At 45.3% G+C, this 18,710-nt stretch overlaps 1 protein-coding gene and 1 non-coding gene across 2 annotated transcripts; both read left to right on the top strand.

Moving 5' to 3' along the window:
- The first annotated feature begins 11,520 nt into the window (after positions 1-11,520).
- Positions 11,521-13,908, top strand: LOC118670817 (mediator of RNA polymerase II transcription subunit 25-like). Its single transcript, XM_036338208.1, has 2 exons — positions 11,521-11,676; positions 11,793-13,908. The coding sequence occupies exon 2, from the start codon at positions 12,572-12,574 to the stop codon at positions 13,619-13,621; it is 1,050 nt and encodes a 349-aa protein (XP_036194101.1). The 5' UTR covers positions 11,521-11,676; positions 11,793-12,571; the 3' UTR covers positions 13,622-13,908.
- Positions 13,909-15,872: 1,964 nt separating this feature from the next.
- On the top strand, positions 15,873-15,945 carry TRNAM-CAU. Its single transcript has one exon. It is a non-coding gene; the product is annotated as a tRNA-Met (tRNA).
- The last annotated feature ends 2,765 nt before the right edge of the window (positions 15,946-18,710 follow it).

Genomic DNA, 18,710 nt, shown 5'->3' with positions numbered 1-18,710 from the left:
ATCACCAGATTATTTATTCACTTGGTTCTTAGATTCACTTGTTGATAGATGCATATTTGTTGTTCATAATTTGTATCTTTACCTTTTTCTTCTTCTTCCTCTTCTTAAAGGATACCTTTCAGCATTTCATATAATACTGGTTTGGTGGTGATGAACTCCTTTAGCTTTTCCTTATCTGTGAGGCTCTTTATCTGACCTTCAATTCTGAATGATAGCTTTGCTGGATAAAGTAATCTTGGTTGTAGGTTCTTGGTATTCATCACTTTGAATATTTCTTGCCACTCCCTTCTGGCCTGCAAAGTTTCTGTTGAGAAGTCAGCTGACAGTCGTATGGGTATTCCCTTGTAGGTAACTGGGTTTCTTTCTCTTGCTGCTTTTAAGATTCTCTCTTTGTCTTTTGCTCTTGGCATTTTAATTATGATGTGTCTTGGTGTGGTCCTCTTTGGATTCCTTTTGTTTGGGGTTCTCTGCGCTTCCTGAACCTGTAAGTCTATTTCTTTCACCAGGTAGGGGAAGTTTTCTGTCATTATTTCTTCAAATAGGTTTTCAATATCTTGCTCTCTCTCATCTTCTGGCACCCCTATAATTCTGATGTTGGTACGCTTGAAGCTGTCCCAGAGGCTCCTTACACTATCTTCGTATTTTCGGACTCTTTTTTCATTTTGCTTTTCCAGTTGGGTGTTTTTTGCTTCTTCACGTTTCGAATCTTTGACTTGATTCTTGCGCTCCTCTGGTCTGCTGTTGGGTGTCTGTATAATATTCTTTATTTCAGTCAGTGTATGCTTAATTTCTAGTTGGTTCTTTATCACAACATCGAGGGTCTCATTAGATTTCTTGAGGATCTCACTACATTTATCAGCAGTCTCACCAGTCTTTTCGAGGGCCTTACTAAGATTATTGGCAGCTTCTAGACAGTTCTTGAGAGACCTTAAAAGTGTGGTTTTGAGCTCTATATCTTCCATTTCTGACATTTGCGTCCTGTTTCTTTGTCTCCGCGTTTTTTTATCTTTTCTTGGTGCACCCCCTAGTGGTCTTTGTGCGCAGTCTTGTTGTAAATAAGCCTTGATTGTTGTCGGCAATACCGGGGGTGATTTGACCTCCAGGCTAACTGGCTATGAGAGTCAGCTGTGTCTGCAGTGGGAGAGCTTCTGTGCTGGATCTCTAGGGCGGTGCTAATCTAGCATTTGCCTGAGGCTATCTGGCAAATGGCTCTGGGCAGGGCTTGGGCGGGGCGGGTCCCCGGGGATCTACAGGGCGGGCAGAGCAAGCAGTTATGGCTGCTCTCAGTTCCGTCCCTGGGTGCTCTGCCTCTCAGAGTCCCAGCAACCGCTGCAAACCTCAGAGAGAAAGCTGCCTTCGAGTTCCGACCGAAGCCAGACAGTCCCACTTCTCCCGTTTGAGTTTGGGTCCCCAGAGACTCACCCGGATCTGGAGCTCAGAGTCTGAAACTCCCTCCCAATTGAAAACAACAACCGCGCCCTCACCGCCAGCCCGCTCCGCGCGCACTCCGCACCTAAGTATTTCACTTCAGCACTGCGCCTCCTCTGAGTCTGGGTATGATATTCTCTTTCCTCCTAGTTGTAGAATTTCCACTCAGCCAGCCTTCCTGTGGTTCTGGATGATGTCCGTTCTGTCCTTTAGTTATAGCTCTGAAGCGGTTGTTCGAGGCAGCAATCTCCGGTGTTAACCTATGCCGCCATCTTGGTTTCTCCAGTCTTTACATTTTAATTTCAAACTCCACTATCTCAAACTCAGTCTTCTCTTCTTCCCAAACACCCTCTCCCCGGAAAACTCCTATTTCTGTCACACTTACCATAATTACCCCAGTCACTAAAGCTTGAACAATTCATGGCAGCCTTGGCCGGGCTGTTGCTTTCCCACAGCCAATCACCAAGACCTATTAGCCTGCCCTTTATTGTGTGACTTAAAATCTTCTCTTCTTTTCCACCTTTCTGTAGTTCAAGTTCTTACTTCCTGTTTTTTTCTCCTCATCCTTAGGTTTCTCCTGTTCCTCCCCCTCATTCCCTCCAAAAACGTCTACAGCCGCTACCAGGTTAGTCTTCTTCACCAGTTCAGGGTAACAACAACAGTTAACCCTTTTGAGTGGGTCTTTATTGTGAGGTATAGATATCTTACTTCAGTTCATCCTAACAAAAACCTTATGAAGTAGATACTATTAGTTTGATTCCCATCTTACAGGTAGAAAATTAAGTATCATAGAGGGCATACAACTGGCCAAGTTTACACAAGTGTAAGTGGCAAAGCTGAGATTCAGAACAGGTCACCTGTCGCTGAATCACATGGGCTTGTCTCCCGCACCAGAGTGGCCTGGGCTCTTGGGTCCTGGTGTAGACTTCTAGGTGTGTATACCTTCTAGACTTCCGTTTTGCCCCTCGATCTCACTATGCCTTTCCATTTAGTAGAAGGGGCCCCTGAGTCGTGTGTGCTCTAGTTCCTGGTAACCATAAGAGCCACAGAGTTCTGAGCCCCACCCCCATGTCTGGGACCCTGTTGACCTGTCTAATTTTTGTTATTTCCATACTCTCTTCCCAGGACACACAATGAAGAATGGCCTGTACGCTGTTCAGCTGCTGTTAGATCTCAACCTGGGACCTGCCTGAATGCCTGTTTTTATATCGCAGAGCCTTGGGTATAAACCTGGGGGGAACTTTTAGTATATTCTAATTTGTACTTACAATAACTCTTCTAAGGAAACTTTAACTCTCCAGTCCCACTCTGCCAGTCTGATTATGGTAACCAGTAAATTATGACATTTGTCCTAATTAAAATCCATACTAAGGCTGACTTCCTGAGCAAGCTAGGTCTAGTCCAACCCAGAACTGCTTTCATTTCCCCCACATCTTTCTATTTTCCAGCTTTTTCAAGGGTCTTCCCACATTTGCCCAGCTCTTCCAACGTAAAGGATGTGCATTGGATCAGGGATTTTCAGGCTTGGCTATGTAACACAATCACCTGAGAAACATTCAACATACAGATGACAAGCCTACACTGAAGTCCTACTGACTTCAGAACCACCAACCAAGACTTCCTTGAATCCTCAATGCTTATGCATAATAAACAATAATTATTCATGGTGGTTTTAGTGTTGTTTTTTAATGCTTCAATGAACTCATAAATTGCATAGGTGATGTAAGCCACCTGGCCCAATGCCTGACAGATAATGGGTTTTCAGTAAATGCTAATTAGTTCCTCTACTCTTTATTCTGGTCATCACAAGTTTATTGCTTTCATTTGTTTAAATAAACATTTTAAATAGAGTTACATCTTCTACATTTCTTCCTGTTCTGTATAGTTCCAGCATCTTTAGTCAAAGTTTTGCTGGCTTATTCTTGATCTAAAATTATCCTTTCAGACTCTTTCATTGATCTTTTGACATTAAACTTATTCATTAGTCTCTATATTTCTTAAACTTCTATAAAAACTATATATATATTCTGCTACCTACTCTTTTTTCTATTTTTATTCTTGATCTCTGCTTTCTTTATTTTTTTTGCTAAAATTTTCTTCCAACTAGTGAAGTAGGCCTTGAAATTTCAGAGCCATTGACTTGATGTATCTTTACAATATTTTACTTTATTTAAATTACCTTTGTTGAACATTACTGGAAAACCTTGAAACTTAAATGTTAAATTTTCTGTCTGATTAGAATAGCCTGGATAGCTGGGAAAGGTAGAAGAGAATTTCAAAGCTAAGAGAGACCTTAGATATTATCAGTTCACCTACTTCATTTACACGAGGCAGCTGAGACACAGATAAAGTGCATTACCAAAGGTGATGTTGTTAACTAGTTGCTCTTATGGTGGGAGGAAATGGAGGGAGACTAGCTAAAGTTTAACTGGGGCATATTAAAATTGTACGAGTGTTTTTTCATCTGTCCCCTCCCCCTACATTTAGTCTCTCAAAATGACAGAAAAACACCAAGCAATCAGAGGTTTTGGATTTAATAGTTTCTGTAAAGTCTGATTTCCAGTGTTGGAAAATTCAGGGTCTCTGAGTATTCTATGTTGCAGTGACGCATCCAAAATTGGTACTTCCCAGAGTTGGGAGTTTTAAATGTACCAGTGAGAAAAGGTTTCTCTCCTTCGAGAAGAAAGAAGACCACTCCTCAAAACCCAGCAGATCTATCTCCTGTCCCAGAGCTTTTCCTTCTGTCCCATATTTTAAGGATTTTTGTTCATTTTGTTTCTGTTTTCCCAGTGGAGCAAGAAAGACCAAAACCTAACCCGAGTTTCAGGATACAAGGCAGTGGTGGCTGTGAAGGGAGTGATATGGAACAACGGAGTCACTCCTTCTGCACCCACACCCTAGGAATGTGCTTTAGAGGAAAACAACAAAAAATGCAAATAAAAAAAGACACCCACTAGAGTTACCAAATCCATTCAACCAAGACAGAAAAGAAGGTCGGAGGGTAAATGGCACAGAGAGAAAAACAGAGTATCAAATCAGTCCAGGCATTGGGCTAGCAAATGCTAGGGAAGAGCCACAGAGAAGCCTGAGGCCCTGTCAGGCCCTGGTGGTCTCTATCCACAGACTGGTGTCAGAAGATCCTGCCCTCTGTGCACCTAAGACCAAGACCCCAATTCCTCAGAGAGAAGGGCACGTGCAGAGGGCCCTTGGCAGAACGGGCCTTGCCTCTGGTGGGGAGAGGAGGAGAAGGGCCCAGAGCTTGCATAGCATCCCCTCTGGAGGACAGGTGGCTCAATGGCCTGCAGCAGCCTTCAGGTAACCGGACAGGGAGGCAGTGAATGGAACTCCCCTGTGAAGATCGAGCTCAGGGCAGACTGCAGGCAGATGGTCTTATGGAAGAATCTGTTGCTTTAGAAGACCACCAAGAAGAGGTGCAGCTGGCTTTCTGCCCATCGTTAAGCTGGTCCAGAATGAAGGAAAAAGGATAGAGAAGAAAGAGCCAGCCACGGATAATGTGCGAGGATTGCACTGCTGTAAGGAAAGCCAAAGCAAGCCACATCTGAGTGACTAGGAAGGCCAATACTTTTCAATGTTTGATAATTCCCAAAGTAAAGCTGGGCTGGGAGCGAAGGGAGAGGTCAGGGGTGAAAAGAAAAGTCCCGGCCTCTGACCACTGTGAATGCCCTGGCACAGACAAATCCCGCAGCTTCTGGTCTTCACCTTCAGGTACGTGGACAACTCCCTAGGTGCTCCCTTGGGGGTGCAACGGCAAACCCGCCAGAATCTAGGACACACGTATCTTCTGGTTTCCCACAGGCTCGTCAGACTTCCACCGTCAATCACATGCACAAGAATGTTCACTACAGTATTTGTTCCTAATCGGGGAGAACGAGATGCTCTGGAGTCAGAGACCTGAGCAGCTTGGGCTGCCATAACAAAGGACCACTGACTGGGGACTTCAACAACAGAAATGTATCCTCTCGCCATCTGGAGGCTGGATGTCCCAGACCAAGGTGTTAGTAGGGTTGGTTTCTTCTGAGGCCTCTCGCCTTGGCTTGTAGATGGCCATCTTCTTTCAGGTGTTCACACGGTGTTCCTCTGTGTATCTGTGTCCAATCTCTGCTGTGGTTACAAATAATGAGTGAGATCTATATGTATTGGCAGGAAAAGAGATCACGGCTTATTGTTCATTGGACAAAGGAAGTCACAGGACAATATGGTGCTGATATCCGTGGTTTTCTCTGGAGAGGGAACAGGATTAGGGGGGAGAGTGGGATGAGGGGGACTTTATTTACTTGTATATGTCTCTATGTGTGGCAGATTGGATTATTCTCAATTCTTCACTCCCTCCCTTGCCCTGGCTTTGCAGCTTCTCCTGCTGTGGGCCAAGTGTATTTCCCTGGCCCATGGTTGTTGAACTTGGCCAGATGACTTGGTTTGGCCAATGGAATTTAGATGGAGGTAACAGAATAGAAGCCTTAAATATGCTTTCTTGGCATCTCTTGGTCTCTTGGGCTGTTGTGACCTTCAGTGAGAAGAATATACCCTGGGAAATGGCTGGTCATAGGAAAATGTGAAGACATGATGAGTCGAGCTGAAGCCAACCTCAGCTTAGAGCTAGCTCAGAGACCCACGTACCCCTGAGCAATTATGCTTACCTTGAAAACATTCTGCTGAGTGAAGTAAGCCAGATACAAAACGACAAATACTGCATGCTTCCATTTACATGAAGTATCTAGAATAAGCAAATTCGTAGACAGTCTATTAGAGGCCACCAGGGGCTTGTGGGGTTATTACATGGGTACAGAGTTTGTGCTTGGGGATTAAAAGGTTTGGAAATAGATAATTATAATAGTTTCACAGCATAACAAATGTACTTAATACCACTGAATAAGGCACTTAAAATGGTAAATTTTGTATTATATATTTTACCAAAATTTAAAAAAATAATAACATAATATACCAAAAGACATTGAATTTATACTTTAAATAAATAAATTGTATGGTATGTGAATTATATATCTCAATAAAGCTATTAAAAACATGCTTGTTGTTTAAGTCATTAAGTCTGGGGTGATTTGTTAAGTAGCACTAGTGTGGCAATAGATGACTGATACTGTGTGTGTGTGTGTATGTGTGTGAATGTGTGCATTTTATAATAAGCACATATTATTTGTGTAATATAAAATATGCCAACAGAATTTATTGGCTCCTCTCTCCTGTCTTCCTGCCCAGTGGTGGCACCAGGATGATTCTGGACATTGCTCATCCTAATTTGGAGTGACTTGGCTTCTCTCTTCATCCTTGGCCGTCAACCAGATCCAAGTCCTGGCTGTTCCCGCAGACTGTGTCTCCACTTGGCTCCCTCCCCTTGGTCTCTGCAGCCATCGCCCTGGGTCTGGATTGTTTCATGGGTTTCCCAGGGGGGTCTCACTGCCTGGATCCATCCTGAGCCAGGGGAGAGGACTACTTTGCAACATGTTTCCATTAAGATACCCTGCGCAGCAAGCCCTGAGTTTACACACACACACACACACACACACACACACACACACACACACACACATGTCACCTGGACATGTACCCCAGGGGTACAGATCGATTAGCTGTACAAACAGCAGCTGTAGACGGGTGGGGCTGCTGCTCCTTTCCCATCTGCTGGTCCTCCACCTTCAGGATCTCACTGCTTGGGTGTGAAAACCCCCAGCACTACACATAAGGGGAATGTTCCATTCAAAACACTGGGTTAGAAGTTGAGAAAGTGAAGGACTCTATGGTTAATTATTGTGGCTTCCAATTTAAAAGTGAAAGAGGACCTAATGACTCTGATAGATGAGAAGTGAGCTTTTTAGGCTATAACTTGGAATTAAGAAATTGAGTTTTGCCCTAACTGGTTTAGCTCAGTGGATAGAGCGTCGGCCTGTGGACTGAAAGGTCTCAAGTTCTATTCCAGTAAAGGGCATGTACCTTGGTTGCGGGCACATCCCCAGTAGGAGGTGTGCAGGAGACAGCTGATCAATGTTTCTAACTCTCTATCTCTCTCCCTTCCTCTCTGTAAAAAATCAATAAAATATTTTTTAAAAAAGAAAGAAATTGAGTTTTAACTGGTGGGAATGCAGACTGGTGCAGCTACTGTGGAAAACAGTATGGAGTTTCCTCAAAAAATTAAAAATGGAACTCCCATTTGACCCAGTGATCCCCCTTCTAGGACGATATCCCAAGAAATCAGAAACACCAATCGGAAAGGATATATGCACCCCTATGTTCATAGCAGCACAATTTACAATAGCTAAGATTTGGAAACAGCCGAAGTGCCCATCAGCAGATTAGTGGATTAAAAAACTCTGGTTGATCTACATAATGGAATACTATGCTGCTATAAAAAGGAACTCTTACTATTTGCAGCAGAATGAATGGACCTGGAGAGCATTATGCTAAATGAAATAAGCCAGACGGAGAAAGATAAATATCACATGATCTCACTCACTTGTGGTATATAATGAACAACATAAACTGATGAACAAAAATAGAGCTAGAAAAAAAATTTTAGGATATAATAGAAGTAATTCTGTTATTTGCAGATTTTTAATATTTCCTACAACTTTTGTAATCTTAGACTATGTTAGTATAGTTTGGTAGTATTATATTTAAATTTTTTTCTTAAAATATTAATGTTGGACTCTCATAGCCAGTTAGCCTGGAGGTCAAATCACCCCCAGTATTGCCAACAACAATCAAGGCTTAACTACAACAAGACTGCGCACAAAGACCACAAGGGGGTGCGCCAAGAAAGCATAAAAAATGCGGAGACAAAGAAACATGACAGAAATGGAGGATATAGAGCTAAAAACCGCACTTTTAAGGTCTTTCAATAATTTTCTAGAAACTGCCGATAAATGTAGTGAGATCCTCAAGAAATCTAATGAGACCCTCGATGTTGTGATAAAGAACCAACTAGAAATTAAGCATACACTGACTGAAATAAAGAATATTATACAGGCCGAAACCGGTTTGGCTCAGTGGATAGAGCGTCGGCCTGCGGACTGAAGGGTCCAGGGTTCGATTCCGGTCAAGGGCATGTACCTGGGTTGCGGGCACATCCCCGGTGGGGGATGTGCAGGAGGCAGCTGATCGATGTTTCTCTCTCATCGATGTTTCTGACTCTCTATCTCTCTCCCTTCCTCTCTGTAAAAAATCAATAAAAATATATTTAAAAAAAAAAAAAAGAATATTATACAGACTCCCAACAGCAGACCAGAGGAGTGCAAGAATCAAGTCAAAGATTTGAAATGAGAAGAAGCAAAAAACACCCAACTGGAAAAGCAAAATGAAAAAAGAATCCAAAAATACGAAGATAGTGTAAGGAGCCTCTGGGACAGCTTCAAGCGTACCAACATCAGAATTATAGGGGTGCCAGAAGATGAGAGAGAGCAAGATATTGAAAACCTATTTGAAGAAATAATGACAGAAAACTTCCCCCACCTGGTGAAAGAAATAGACTTACAGGTCCAGGAAGCGCAGAGAACCCCAAACAAAAGGAACCCAAAGAGGGCCACACCAAGACACATCATAATTAAAATGCCAAGAGCAAAAGACAAAGAGAGAATCTTAAAAGCAGCAAGAGAAAGAAACCCAGTTACCTACAAGGGAATACCCATACGACTGTCAGCTGACTTCTCAACAGAAACTTTGCTGGCCAGAAGGGAGTGGCAAGAAATATTCAAAGTGATGAATACCAAGAACCTACAACCAAGATTACTTTATCCAGCAAAGCTATCATTCAGAATTGAAGGCCAGATAAAGAGCTTCACAGATAAGGAAAAGCTAAAGGAGTTCATCACCACCAAACCAGTATTATATGAAATGCTGAAAGGTATCCTTTAAGAAGAGGAAGAAGAAGAAAAAGGTAAAGATACAAATTATGAACAACAAACATGCATCTATCAACAAGTGAATCTAAGAATCAAGTGAATAAATAATCTGATATACAGAATGAACTGGTGATTATAAAAGAATCAGGGACATAGAAAGGGAATGGACTGACTATTCTTGGGGGGGAAAGGGGTGTGGGAGATGCAGGAAGAGACTGGACAAAAATCGTGCACCTATGGATAAGGACAGTGGGTGGGGAGTGAGGGCGGAGGGTGGGGCGGGAACTGGGAGGAGGGGAGTTATGGGGGGAAAAAAGAGGAACAAATGTAATAATCTGAACAATAAAGATTTAATAAAAAAAGAAATATTAATGTTTATTACATGTAACATTATTATATTTAAAATCTTTTTCTTGAAAAAAATTACATGCAATGTGTTAAAACTGATACAATATTATTGTTTTCTTATGTTTTACATTTTTGCATAATTTATTCTGAAACTAGTATTTGAGTATTCTTGAACTGAAACGAGTATTTGAATAATCTTTAAAAAAAAGAAAGTGAGTTTTAGTGCTGAAACAAACTTTATTCCATCTTTTCTACTTCCTCATGTGAACAAACTTTCTCAATATTTACATCTATAAATATGAAAAACACAAAAAGAATTAATGTTGAGCCCCATCTCATTCTATCAAAAACTAACAGGCAGCCATGGATACATGAACTAAGTGGAATTAAAGAGACACCAGCCCAGCCAGCATGGCTCAGTGTTTAAGCATCGACCAGAGGTCACTGGTTTGATTCCCAGTCAGGGTGAGGGTGCATGCCCAGGTTGTGGGCTCAATCCCCAGTAAGCATCTGGTCTTTCCTGTTTTCTCTCTCACCATTGATGTTTCTAGTTCTCTCCCTCTCCCTTCCTCTCTGAAATCAATAAAAAAATATATTTTAAAATAATAAAAAAGTAAAGACATAGCTATCTCATGAATATTTGTTTTTGATTAAATTTTACATTTTTACATTTAATAATTCTTCAAATCTATACATCGTTTTATGATTTTTAATTAATTGTGTAGTAATAAAAATAATTATATGCCAACTTAGAAAAAAAAAGACACTTAGAGACTTATGTTCACAGAAAACAAATTTATTTCAATTTAAGTATATAATTTTGTTTGTGAGAGGTATGTTAGGGTAATCAGTAATCATTCAAACATAAAATATGTATTATGTGAGGATAAAATTCTGTGTGTGTGTGGGGCGGGGGGGAGGAGTAGACCAGAAATATGAGCTTATGGGGAATAAATGTAAATTCAACAAGTGTTGAAGATGAGCTAATTCATGTGTATTTAAAATAGGTGATGGAATACTATGCTGCTGTAAAAAGAAAGGATCTCCTACCATTTGCAACAGCATGGATGGAGCTGGAGAGCATTATGCTAAGCGAAATAAGTCAATCAGAGAAAGATAAATATCACATGATCTCACTCACTTTTGGATTATAATGAACAACATAAAAACTGATGAACAAAACAGATCCAGAGACAGAGAAGCATTGATCCGATGCTCAAATCTCAGAAGGAAGGCAGGGGAGGGTGGGGGCAAAGGGGAGAGATCAACCAAAGGACTTGTATGCATGCATATAAGCCTAACCAATGGACACAGACACCAGGGGAGTGAGGGCATGAGGCGGGGGAGGGCAATGGGGAGATAAGGACACATATGTAATACTTTAATCAATAAAGAAGAAACAATAATAAATAAAATTTTAAAAAATAGGTGATGGCTTATATGGAATCCATGGGATATTTAGATTTCATTAGATGCATGTTAAACGTCACTTAGGCAGTTTTATTTTTATTTTTAAAAAATCAACATGTATGTATTGGAAATTACATCCTTTGTAACTTAGAATTTATGAGAAATTTGAGATATCCACTGAACATCATGCAAGGAAGTGCGTGGGTATTTTTCAAAATGACTTTGAGGGGTGCAAAAGTGAGGAAACACTTTTGGGAACCGCTGCTGGGGGTGAGATGCCAGCACAGTTGTCTGACTCCCGCCTTCCCTGCGACCAGCTCTTTGAACTTGGGCAGGCCACCCAGGCCTTTGAGCTTGCCTGCCTGCAAGTGAAGGGCAGTCCAACACTGACCCCTTCAGGCTGTCCTGAGAGTACCCACGCCGGAGCCGGAGGAAGGAGTGTCTGCATCCGCCCGAGGAGGAAGGGGAGGAGACTGTTGACGTGGCTCCGGGACGGCAAGGACGAGATCCCGCCGCAGAAACGGAGTCTGGCTCCCACCGCCACATCAAATTACAAGAAAATTGCAGCGCAACCATCATCCAGAACGTCCTGAAATCGGGCCGAAGCCACATCGAGACGGTAGGAGGGGTGTAGCCGTGGAACCAGGCCTGGTACCGCGACCTTATTTGGCGGAAAAAAATTCTCTTAAAGGGCCAGCGCATGACTTAATTGGATTTTTTGGCTTTCAATTCTAGCACCGGGATAGCAGCTCGAAAGGCCCCGGGGACATATGGGGAGGAACTGAATTGTCTGGCATCAGGACCAGCGCTGGGGGAGGAGGCAGCTTTCTCCCAGACAAAAGCGTCGGCAGAGGCCACTGTTCCTTTGATAAGCCCTCCCTCCACCGAGCCAGCAGGGGAGCACCCCACCCAACTTTCAGACCTACTCAAAGTGTTTCCAGTGGCTTTTCCGTACGAATGACCTGTCTTGGCTCACACTTCAGACTTTCCTAACATCTCTCAAATAAGCAGCACCTGGCCTCAGCGTGCGGCACCTCTTGCTAAGTGGCAACCAGCCGTGTTTTGCAGCTTGGCCTCTTCTGAGCACCCCCAAGCCCAGCGCAAGCAGCAGCTATCTGCAGATCGCTTTGTAACTCTGGCCAGGTGGCCCCGGGCAGAACACAGGCAGGGTCTGGTCTTGGCCTGCACCTCCCGGAAGGTCCCAGAGCCAGTGCACCCAGTGGATAGCTTCAGACCACATTGAAGCACCAAACGACCTCCTCCACAAGGGACATCCTCAAGGGGTGGACTTAGCAGGCACTAGAGCTCTGCTAGAGTAAGTCCTGCTTTGTGTGTGTGTGTGCACAGTGACTGGGGAGGCTGTGCCACTGAACTCTACAGGACACCTACTATTGCCACTGAATCCTACGGGACACGTGTTATAGGCCACTCTGCCAAGCCTGGAGATACAGCAGCTCTACCTAATACATAGAAACAAACACAGAGAAGGTGCCAAAAGGAGGAGACAAAGAAACATGTCCCAAAGGAAAGAACAGAACAAAACTCCAGAAAAAGAACTAAGCAAAATGGAGACAAGCAGTCTACCAGACGCAGAGTTCAAAACACTGGTGATAAGGGTGCTCAGTGAGCTTAAGGAAACAGTAGTTGAACTTAGAGAGGACTTCAATAGCATGAGAAAGGACATGGAAACCATAAAAAAGGACATAGAAATCATAAAACAGAGCCAGTCCATGGTGGCCCCTGGCCAGCGGGCACCATCTATGGTGGGCACTGCGGCCCAAGGCGGGGTGTATGGCCCTTCCCCGGCCCAGCTTGCCCAGCTCGGAGCCTCGGCCCCCAGTGGGCAGCTGTGCATCTCCAACAAATTCCTGGCCTGGAGCGGGCTCCTGGAATGGAAGAGGCCCACTTCCTTTGCGGACACCAAGACCAAAGCGATGCAGTCACTGCCTTGCCAGGTCTACGTGAATCCCAGCGAGAACCTGAAAACAGCGCAGTGGCCCCAGAAGCTGATGGTGCATCTCATCCGTGGGCAGCTGCTGGTCTCCCTGGCCCCTTTGCTCCGGAAGTCAAGGAAGGTCCAGTTCCTTGTTACCAACAAAAACCTGGAGTCCGTCAAACTCTTCTACCGTCTCATGGACAAGGGCTATGTGGGCTGCATGCACCTCCCCCAGCAGGCCCCCGGGGAACCGTACCTACTGATGCTCATGTACTCATCCAAGAGAAAAGCCTTCCTGGGCCTCGTCCCCGAGGACCAGAAGGGCATAGTCAAGGGTATCCGGCGGATCATCAACAACCACAGACAGATGAAGCAGCAGCGGCTGGAGCAGCTGGGCGGGATGGAGGCACAGCAGGCCCCCCCAGGGCCCATTCTGGAGGACCAGGCACTCCAGCTCTGCCCCCCACAGCCTGAGCCTCAGGGCACTGTGGGGGCCCCTGAGGCCGAAGGGCAGGCCAAGCCCCAAGATGCTGCCCAGAACCCCCCAGGCACTACCGAAGGCCCCCCTGGAGCAGCTCCCAGCCCACCCTCTTCTGGGCCTGTCCTTCCAAACCAAGGAAAGCCTTGAACTGTCACGGGGAAGGAGCCTAGGGAGACATGCGTCCACTACATGTGGATCCTGGAGCACAAAAAGGACATTTAGGGAAACCGAGGGAATCTGAATCAAGATAGACCAGTCAGTAACCTCTCAACACTGTTTCACTAATTGTTGCAAAGATACCATACTCATCTAAAATGTTAAGAATAAGGGAAACGGGTGGGGGGTGGAGGTGGGGCTTTATAGGGACTCTACTATCTTTGTAATTTCTCTGTAAACCTAAGACTTAGAATAATAAAGTTTATTTTTAAAACGTCTTCAATTCATATGTGCCCACACATATTAATCACTGACCTTACGTTTTTGTGTATTCTTTCGGAGGTTTGGTGAACAAACACCAGCAAATGTGAATATACCTCCCCCCTCCCCCCTACAGAAGTGGTGACCCCTCCCTCCCTGCTTTCCTCCCTCATTCCAAATCAGGCATAGAGAGTCCCTGTTCTTATTTACAACTGGGAAGACATTCTTGGGAACAGTTCCCTATTGATGGACACTAGCTGTTTCCAATTGTTTTCAGTTCTGATACAACTTCAGGGAATAACCTTGGCCTTGGACGAGTCTGTCTGTTGGACACCTTCCCAGTCATGGGACTGCTGGACCTGGCAGTTTGTAATTGTGGGAGGGCCAGTGGGTTTTAACTCACGTCCATCAGCGCTCCTCGGGCCTGGAGATGGAGTGAAACTGCCGTGACACCCCAAGTTTGCAGTCCACAGGGGTCAGGGACCCTGCAAAGATTCCTATGAGTGTGTGTGCACATGTGGGTTCCCCTCTAGCCCCTGCCAGGGCCTCTGCCTTCCTGCCCTGGGGCAGGAACTAGGGCCCTAGCAGCCTGACCCCAAGAATACCTCCCCTTGGGTGGGGAGCGTGGGTGGGAGAGTTTTCTGGAGGATTGGGAGGTCTTGGGGTTCCCTTGGGGACCATGAGGGTGGGAAGTTCCACCCAATCCTCCAGGTCTGGGGTCAGCACAACCTGCCTCCATCCATGAGGCCTCCTAAGGAGACATTAGGATGCCCTAAGGCGCCCACCACCCCTCCTCTAGCTACCCGGGGCCTCCCCTGCCCTGGGTCTCACAGACCTCCCCTCTAGGGTCGCTCTCCACCCCCTCCCATTATCTCTCCCCCCACTCCCAGGAATTCCAGTGCTTGCTCCTACCATAATATTTTCTCCACCTCCTTACACTCATCGCCATTCACTTCCCTTAACATCCCACCTTAGCTGTCACATTCTGGGTGATTTAAAAAATCCCTCTCCCAGCACTTTATAGTAAAAATGTTAGATACACAGAAACGTTGGAAGGATTGCACCGTGGATATTCGTACCTCTGCCACCTAACTCTGCACTGACATTTTACTACTCGCAGTCTTCCTAATCGCTCCACCTCCGTCCTTAGGTCCCTTGGCCCATTGAAGCGTATCGTATGTCCGTCATTTTTAATTTATTATTATTTTTTAGGTAAAACATAGAGCGAAATATGCAAATCTTAAGGATGTCGCAGTCTGGCTGATTTTAGACGGCACGTGTATTTATTTTAACATATAACAGGGGGAAACCCCACACGTTAATGATAGTGACCCCAAGCTTCCTTGAACAAGGAATGTATTTAAATGAGCTGTGCTAAGGGAGGGGGGGGGGGGGGGAGAATAGTAGAGATGGGGCGGGGCTTCCAACAGGCTGCCGCGGTCGCTTCCGGAGCTGCGGACGCCTCTAAGAGTAGCCTCGGCCTGGGGCGCCGGGGACTCGGCTGGAGTGGGTTTGCCGTGGGAGCGAAATAGTGTGCGTGTGTATGTGCGTGTGTTTTACTGTGCAGTTGCGCGCCCCCTTCCAACTCTTTGAGGCGGGGGGTGTCCCTGTGAACGCAGCACCGGGAACACAGTAGGTGCCCAATAAGTATTTCCCGCGATCACACCGGTGCAGACGCTTTGCAAACACTATACGAAAATCAGAGTTTACTATTGCTGGGAGAAGCGCAGTCTTCCGTGTTGCCCTTCCCAGCGCAGCGCCGTCTAGCAAGCCGAAGTGTTTGCAAACAGACCCGCAGGAGGAGGAAGACCCGAGGCCGGATGGGCGCTTGGGCCAGGACGTCCTCCCTTTCGAACTCTGGGGGCGGAGAACTCTCTGTCCCGCGATCCGCTGTAGACGAACAAGACCAGAGTTCTGTGCGCATGCGCACAGGGCCGCTGGGCCAGACTCATTACTATACAGCCTAGAGAGCCCTCTAGGTGCCTCGTTAGCGCAGTAGGTAGCGCGTCAGTCTCATAATCTGAAGGTCGTGAGTTCGATCCTCACACGGGGCACAATACTTTTGTTCGCTCTAGGTCCGTCTCCTGCTGGAAAGGGGTATTTTATTTGCTCGCCTGTGGACTGGGAGACACACCGAGCGTCCTCACTTTTTCACTTTGAGGTCACCCTTCTGTCGGCTGACGCTCGGTTCAGCCTCTCCTCTCCGAAGTGCCCGTGTTGGGGAGGTTTCACTGCTCTGCAGGCTCCCGGCTTCTGGGCCGGGGTCGGAGGACCAGTGCGAAGGCTAGAGCAGGCGATAGGGGGGGACAGGGACATCTGCGCAAAACTAGCCCGTGCTGGGTGGGCCGGGACCCAGCTGAGCCTCCGTGGAAGAGCCCCATCCTCACCACCTCCTTGCTGCGGCGGGGGTGGCCCAGGAGGGAGCACCCCTGCCGTCCCACGCTGCACCATTGGCCGTCGCGGGGGACATGCAAAGCCCGGGTTAGCGAGTTCATTTGTCATAAATCCACTCCTACATTCCACCCCCTAAGCCTTTGGGTACCTTCATTCGCATCATGCCAGGGAAATTCTGGCATGTCATCCGGATTAAATGGAGGCCAACCTGAGTCCAAATTTCTGTCAGTTAACTGTTGGAGTTCCTCCCAATGAGTGTGCCAGTTACCATCTTGCTGCCTCTCAGCTCCGATGCACTCTTCAGTACCTGCACCCCAATAACGGAGCTCTTCAAGCACTTCTCCTTACAGTATGCACCCTATCTCATCGTTCATATTTCTCTCTCTTCCTCTCTGAAATCTCTCTCCCTCTTCCTTCCTCTCTGAAATTATATATATATATATAGAAATATATATATATATAGAAAATGAAGTATTATAATGACATAAAAAGATGTGTGCAGTTGCAAAACCAATTATGGTATAAATTCTAGTAAAAGAGGACCTGAAGTAGAGGTCAGAAACTGGCAATATACAGCTGATTCTGGCTGGCATAATCACAATATTTCATTTTCCAATTACAGTTGACATTCAATACTATAGTAGTTTTAGGTATATCGACATTTATATACCTTACAAAGTGATTCCCCCAGTAAGTCTAGTACCCACCTGGCACCATATTACAATACTAGAGGCTCGATGCATGAAATTCGTGCAAGGGGCTCGGCCCTCACAGATGTGGCGGCTTGCCTCAGCCCTTGCAACCCCAGCTTCATCCAGGTCATTCAGCTGTCCGGTCATATTAGCATATTACACTTTTATTATTATAGATCAGGGGTCCTCAAACTACGGCCCGCGGGCCACATGCAAATACAAATATTGTATTTGTTCCCATTTTGTTTTTTTACTTCAAAATAAGATATGTGCAGTGTGCATAGGAATTTGTTCATAGTTTTTTTTAAAACTATAGTCTGGCCCTCCAACGGTCTGAGGGACAGTGAACTGGCCGCATGTTTAAAAAGTTTGAGGACCCCTGTTATAGATTATTGACTATGTTCCCTATGCTGTACTTTATATCCATGAGAATCACAATATTTTAGAATTTGAATGCTTTTATGTGAGCAAATTCTAGTTCACCCAAGTTCCATCATACCCTATTTATTTTATATCCTGTGACTTCCTGCTGCCAATCATACCAGCATGAGCCATTAAGGCACGTTTGGAACTACCTGAACATAAACAAAAAATTAGGCCAAGGAAAGTGCTCTTAGGAAACCAATGGCAATAGTTCAGAACTTTGACTATTGGACAAAAAGAGAGCTCTCTGCTTACTGAAAATATTTTACCATTAAGATTATATTGTGTGACCACCAGAAAAAAGAATTCCTACTACATATTGCACATCACTATATGTCAAGCACTGCCCAGGAACTTTATGTCCATTATTTTATCTAATACTCCCATCAAGTCCATGAGCGACTTCCCCCTCCTTTTGGAAATGGGTGAAGAGAAGTAATTCGCCCAAGAGGATGAAGCAGCCTTGTGTGGAGCTGAGCAGGGAGAGGGGCAGAGGATTTCTGCAGCCAGGAGAAGCAGAGACGCTAATGTTATGACTGCGGAGTTAGCACAGCAGGGTCACTGCAGAGAGGAGACAATTTCAGCCGCACCACACAGTCGATGCTCTAGTCCAGTGGTTGGCAAACTCCTTAGTCAACAGAGCCAAATACCAACAGTAAGTACAACGATTGAAATTTCTTTTGAGAGCCAAATTTTTTAAACTTGAACTATATAGGTAGGTACATTGTTATTAACTTAATTAGGGTACGTACTCCTAAGGCTTAGGAAGAGCCACACTCAAGGGGCCAAAGAGCCGCATGTGGCTCGCGAGCCACAGTTTTCCGACCACGGCTCTAGTCTCTCTCAGTCCCGGCTATATGGGTGTAGAGAGGGTTCCCGCTCTTTATCTCAGTTTAGCTTTAAAATCAACCCTCATCAACTAAAGTCAGGGAGGTTTATGCTGGTTCTTACAACCTGAAAGAGCCTAACACAAGTCTGAATATCTCTGGAGAGCGGCTACAGCGTTTGGACAGGTTCGATCTGCACTGCTCCAGAGAACAGGCCTTAATGAGAGACAGGTTTTCAATAGTTCAAGCCTGGGACTAATGAGAGGGCAGGATCCTCTCGTGGCAAAGCCACGTGCAAGTCCCAGCACAATTATAACCAAAGGCTATGGTTGTAAGCTTGGCCTTATGGTCCGGACCTGTGGTCCCACGTGGCTGAGTGATATAGGCTGCGGGAGGTGCAGCAAGTAAACAAAGCTTGATCAGGTGCATGTAATTGAGTAGATTCGAAACCCGCGAGAAGGTTGGAACCATGTCCCTACTTTG

This window comes from Myotis myotis, unplaced genomic scaffold (assembly GCF_014108235.1).
Source record: "Myotis myotis isolate mMyoMyo1 unplaced genomic scaffold, mMyoMyo1.p scaffold_m19_p_16, whole genome shotgun sequence".
Lineage (NCBI taxonomy): Eukaryota > Metazoa > Chordata > Mammalia > Chiroptera > Vespertilionidae > Myotis > Myotis myotis.
This window is presented reverse-complemented; position numbering and strand designations above follow the sequence as displayed.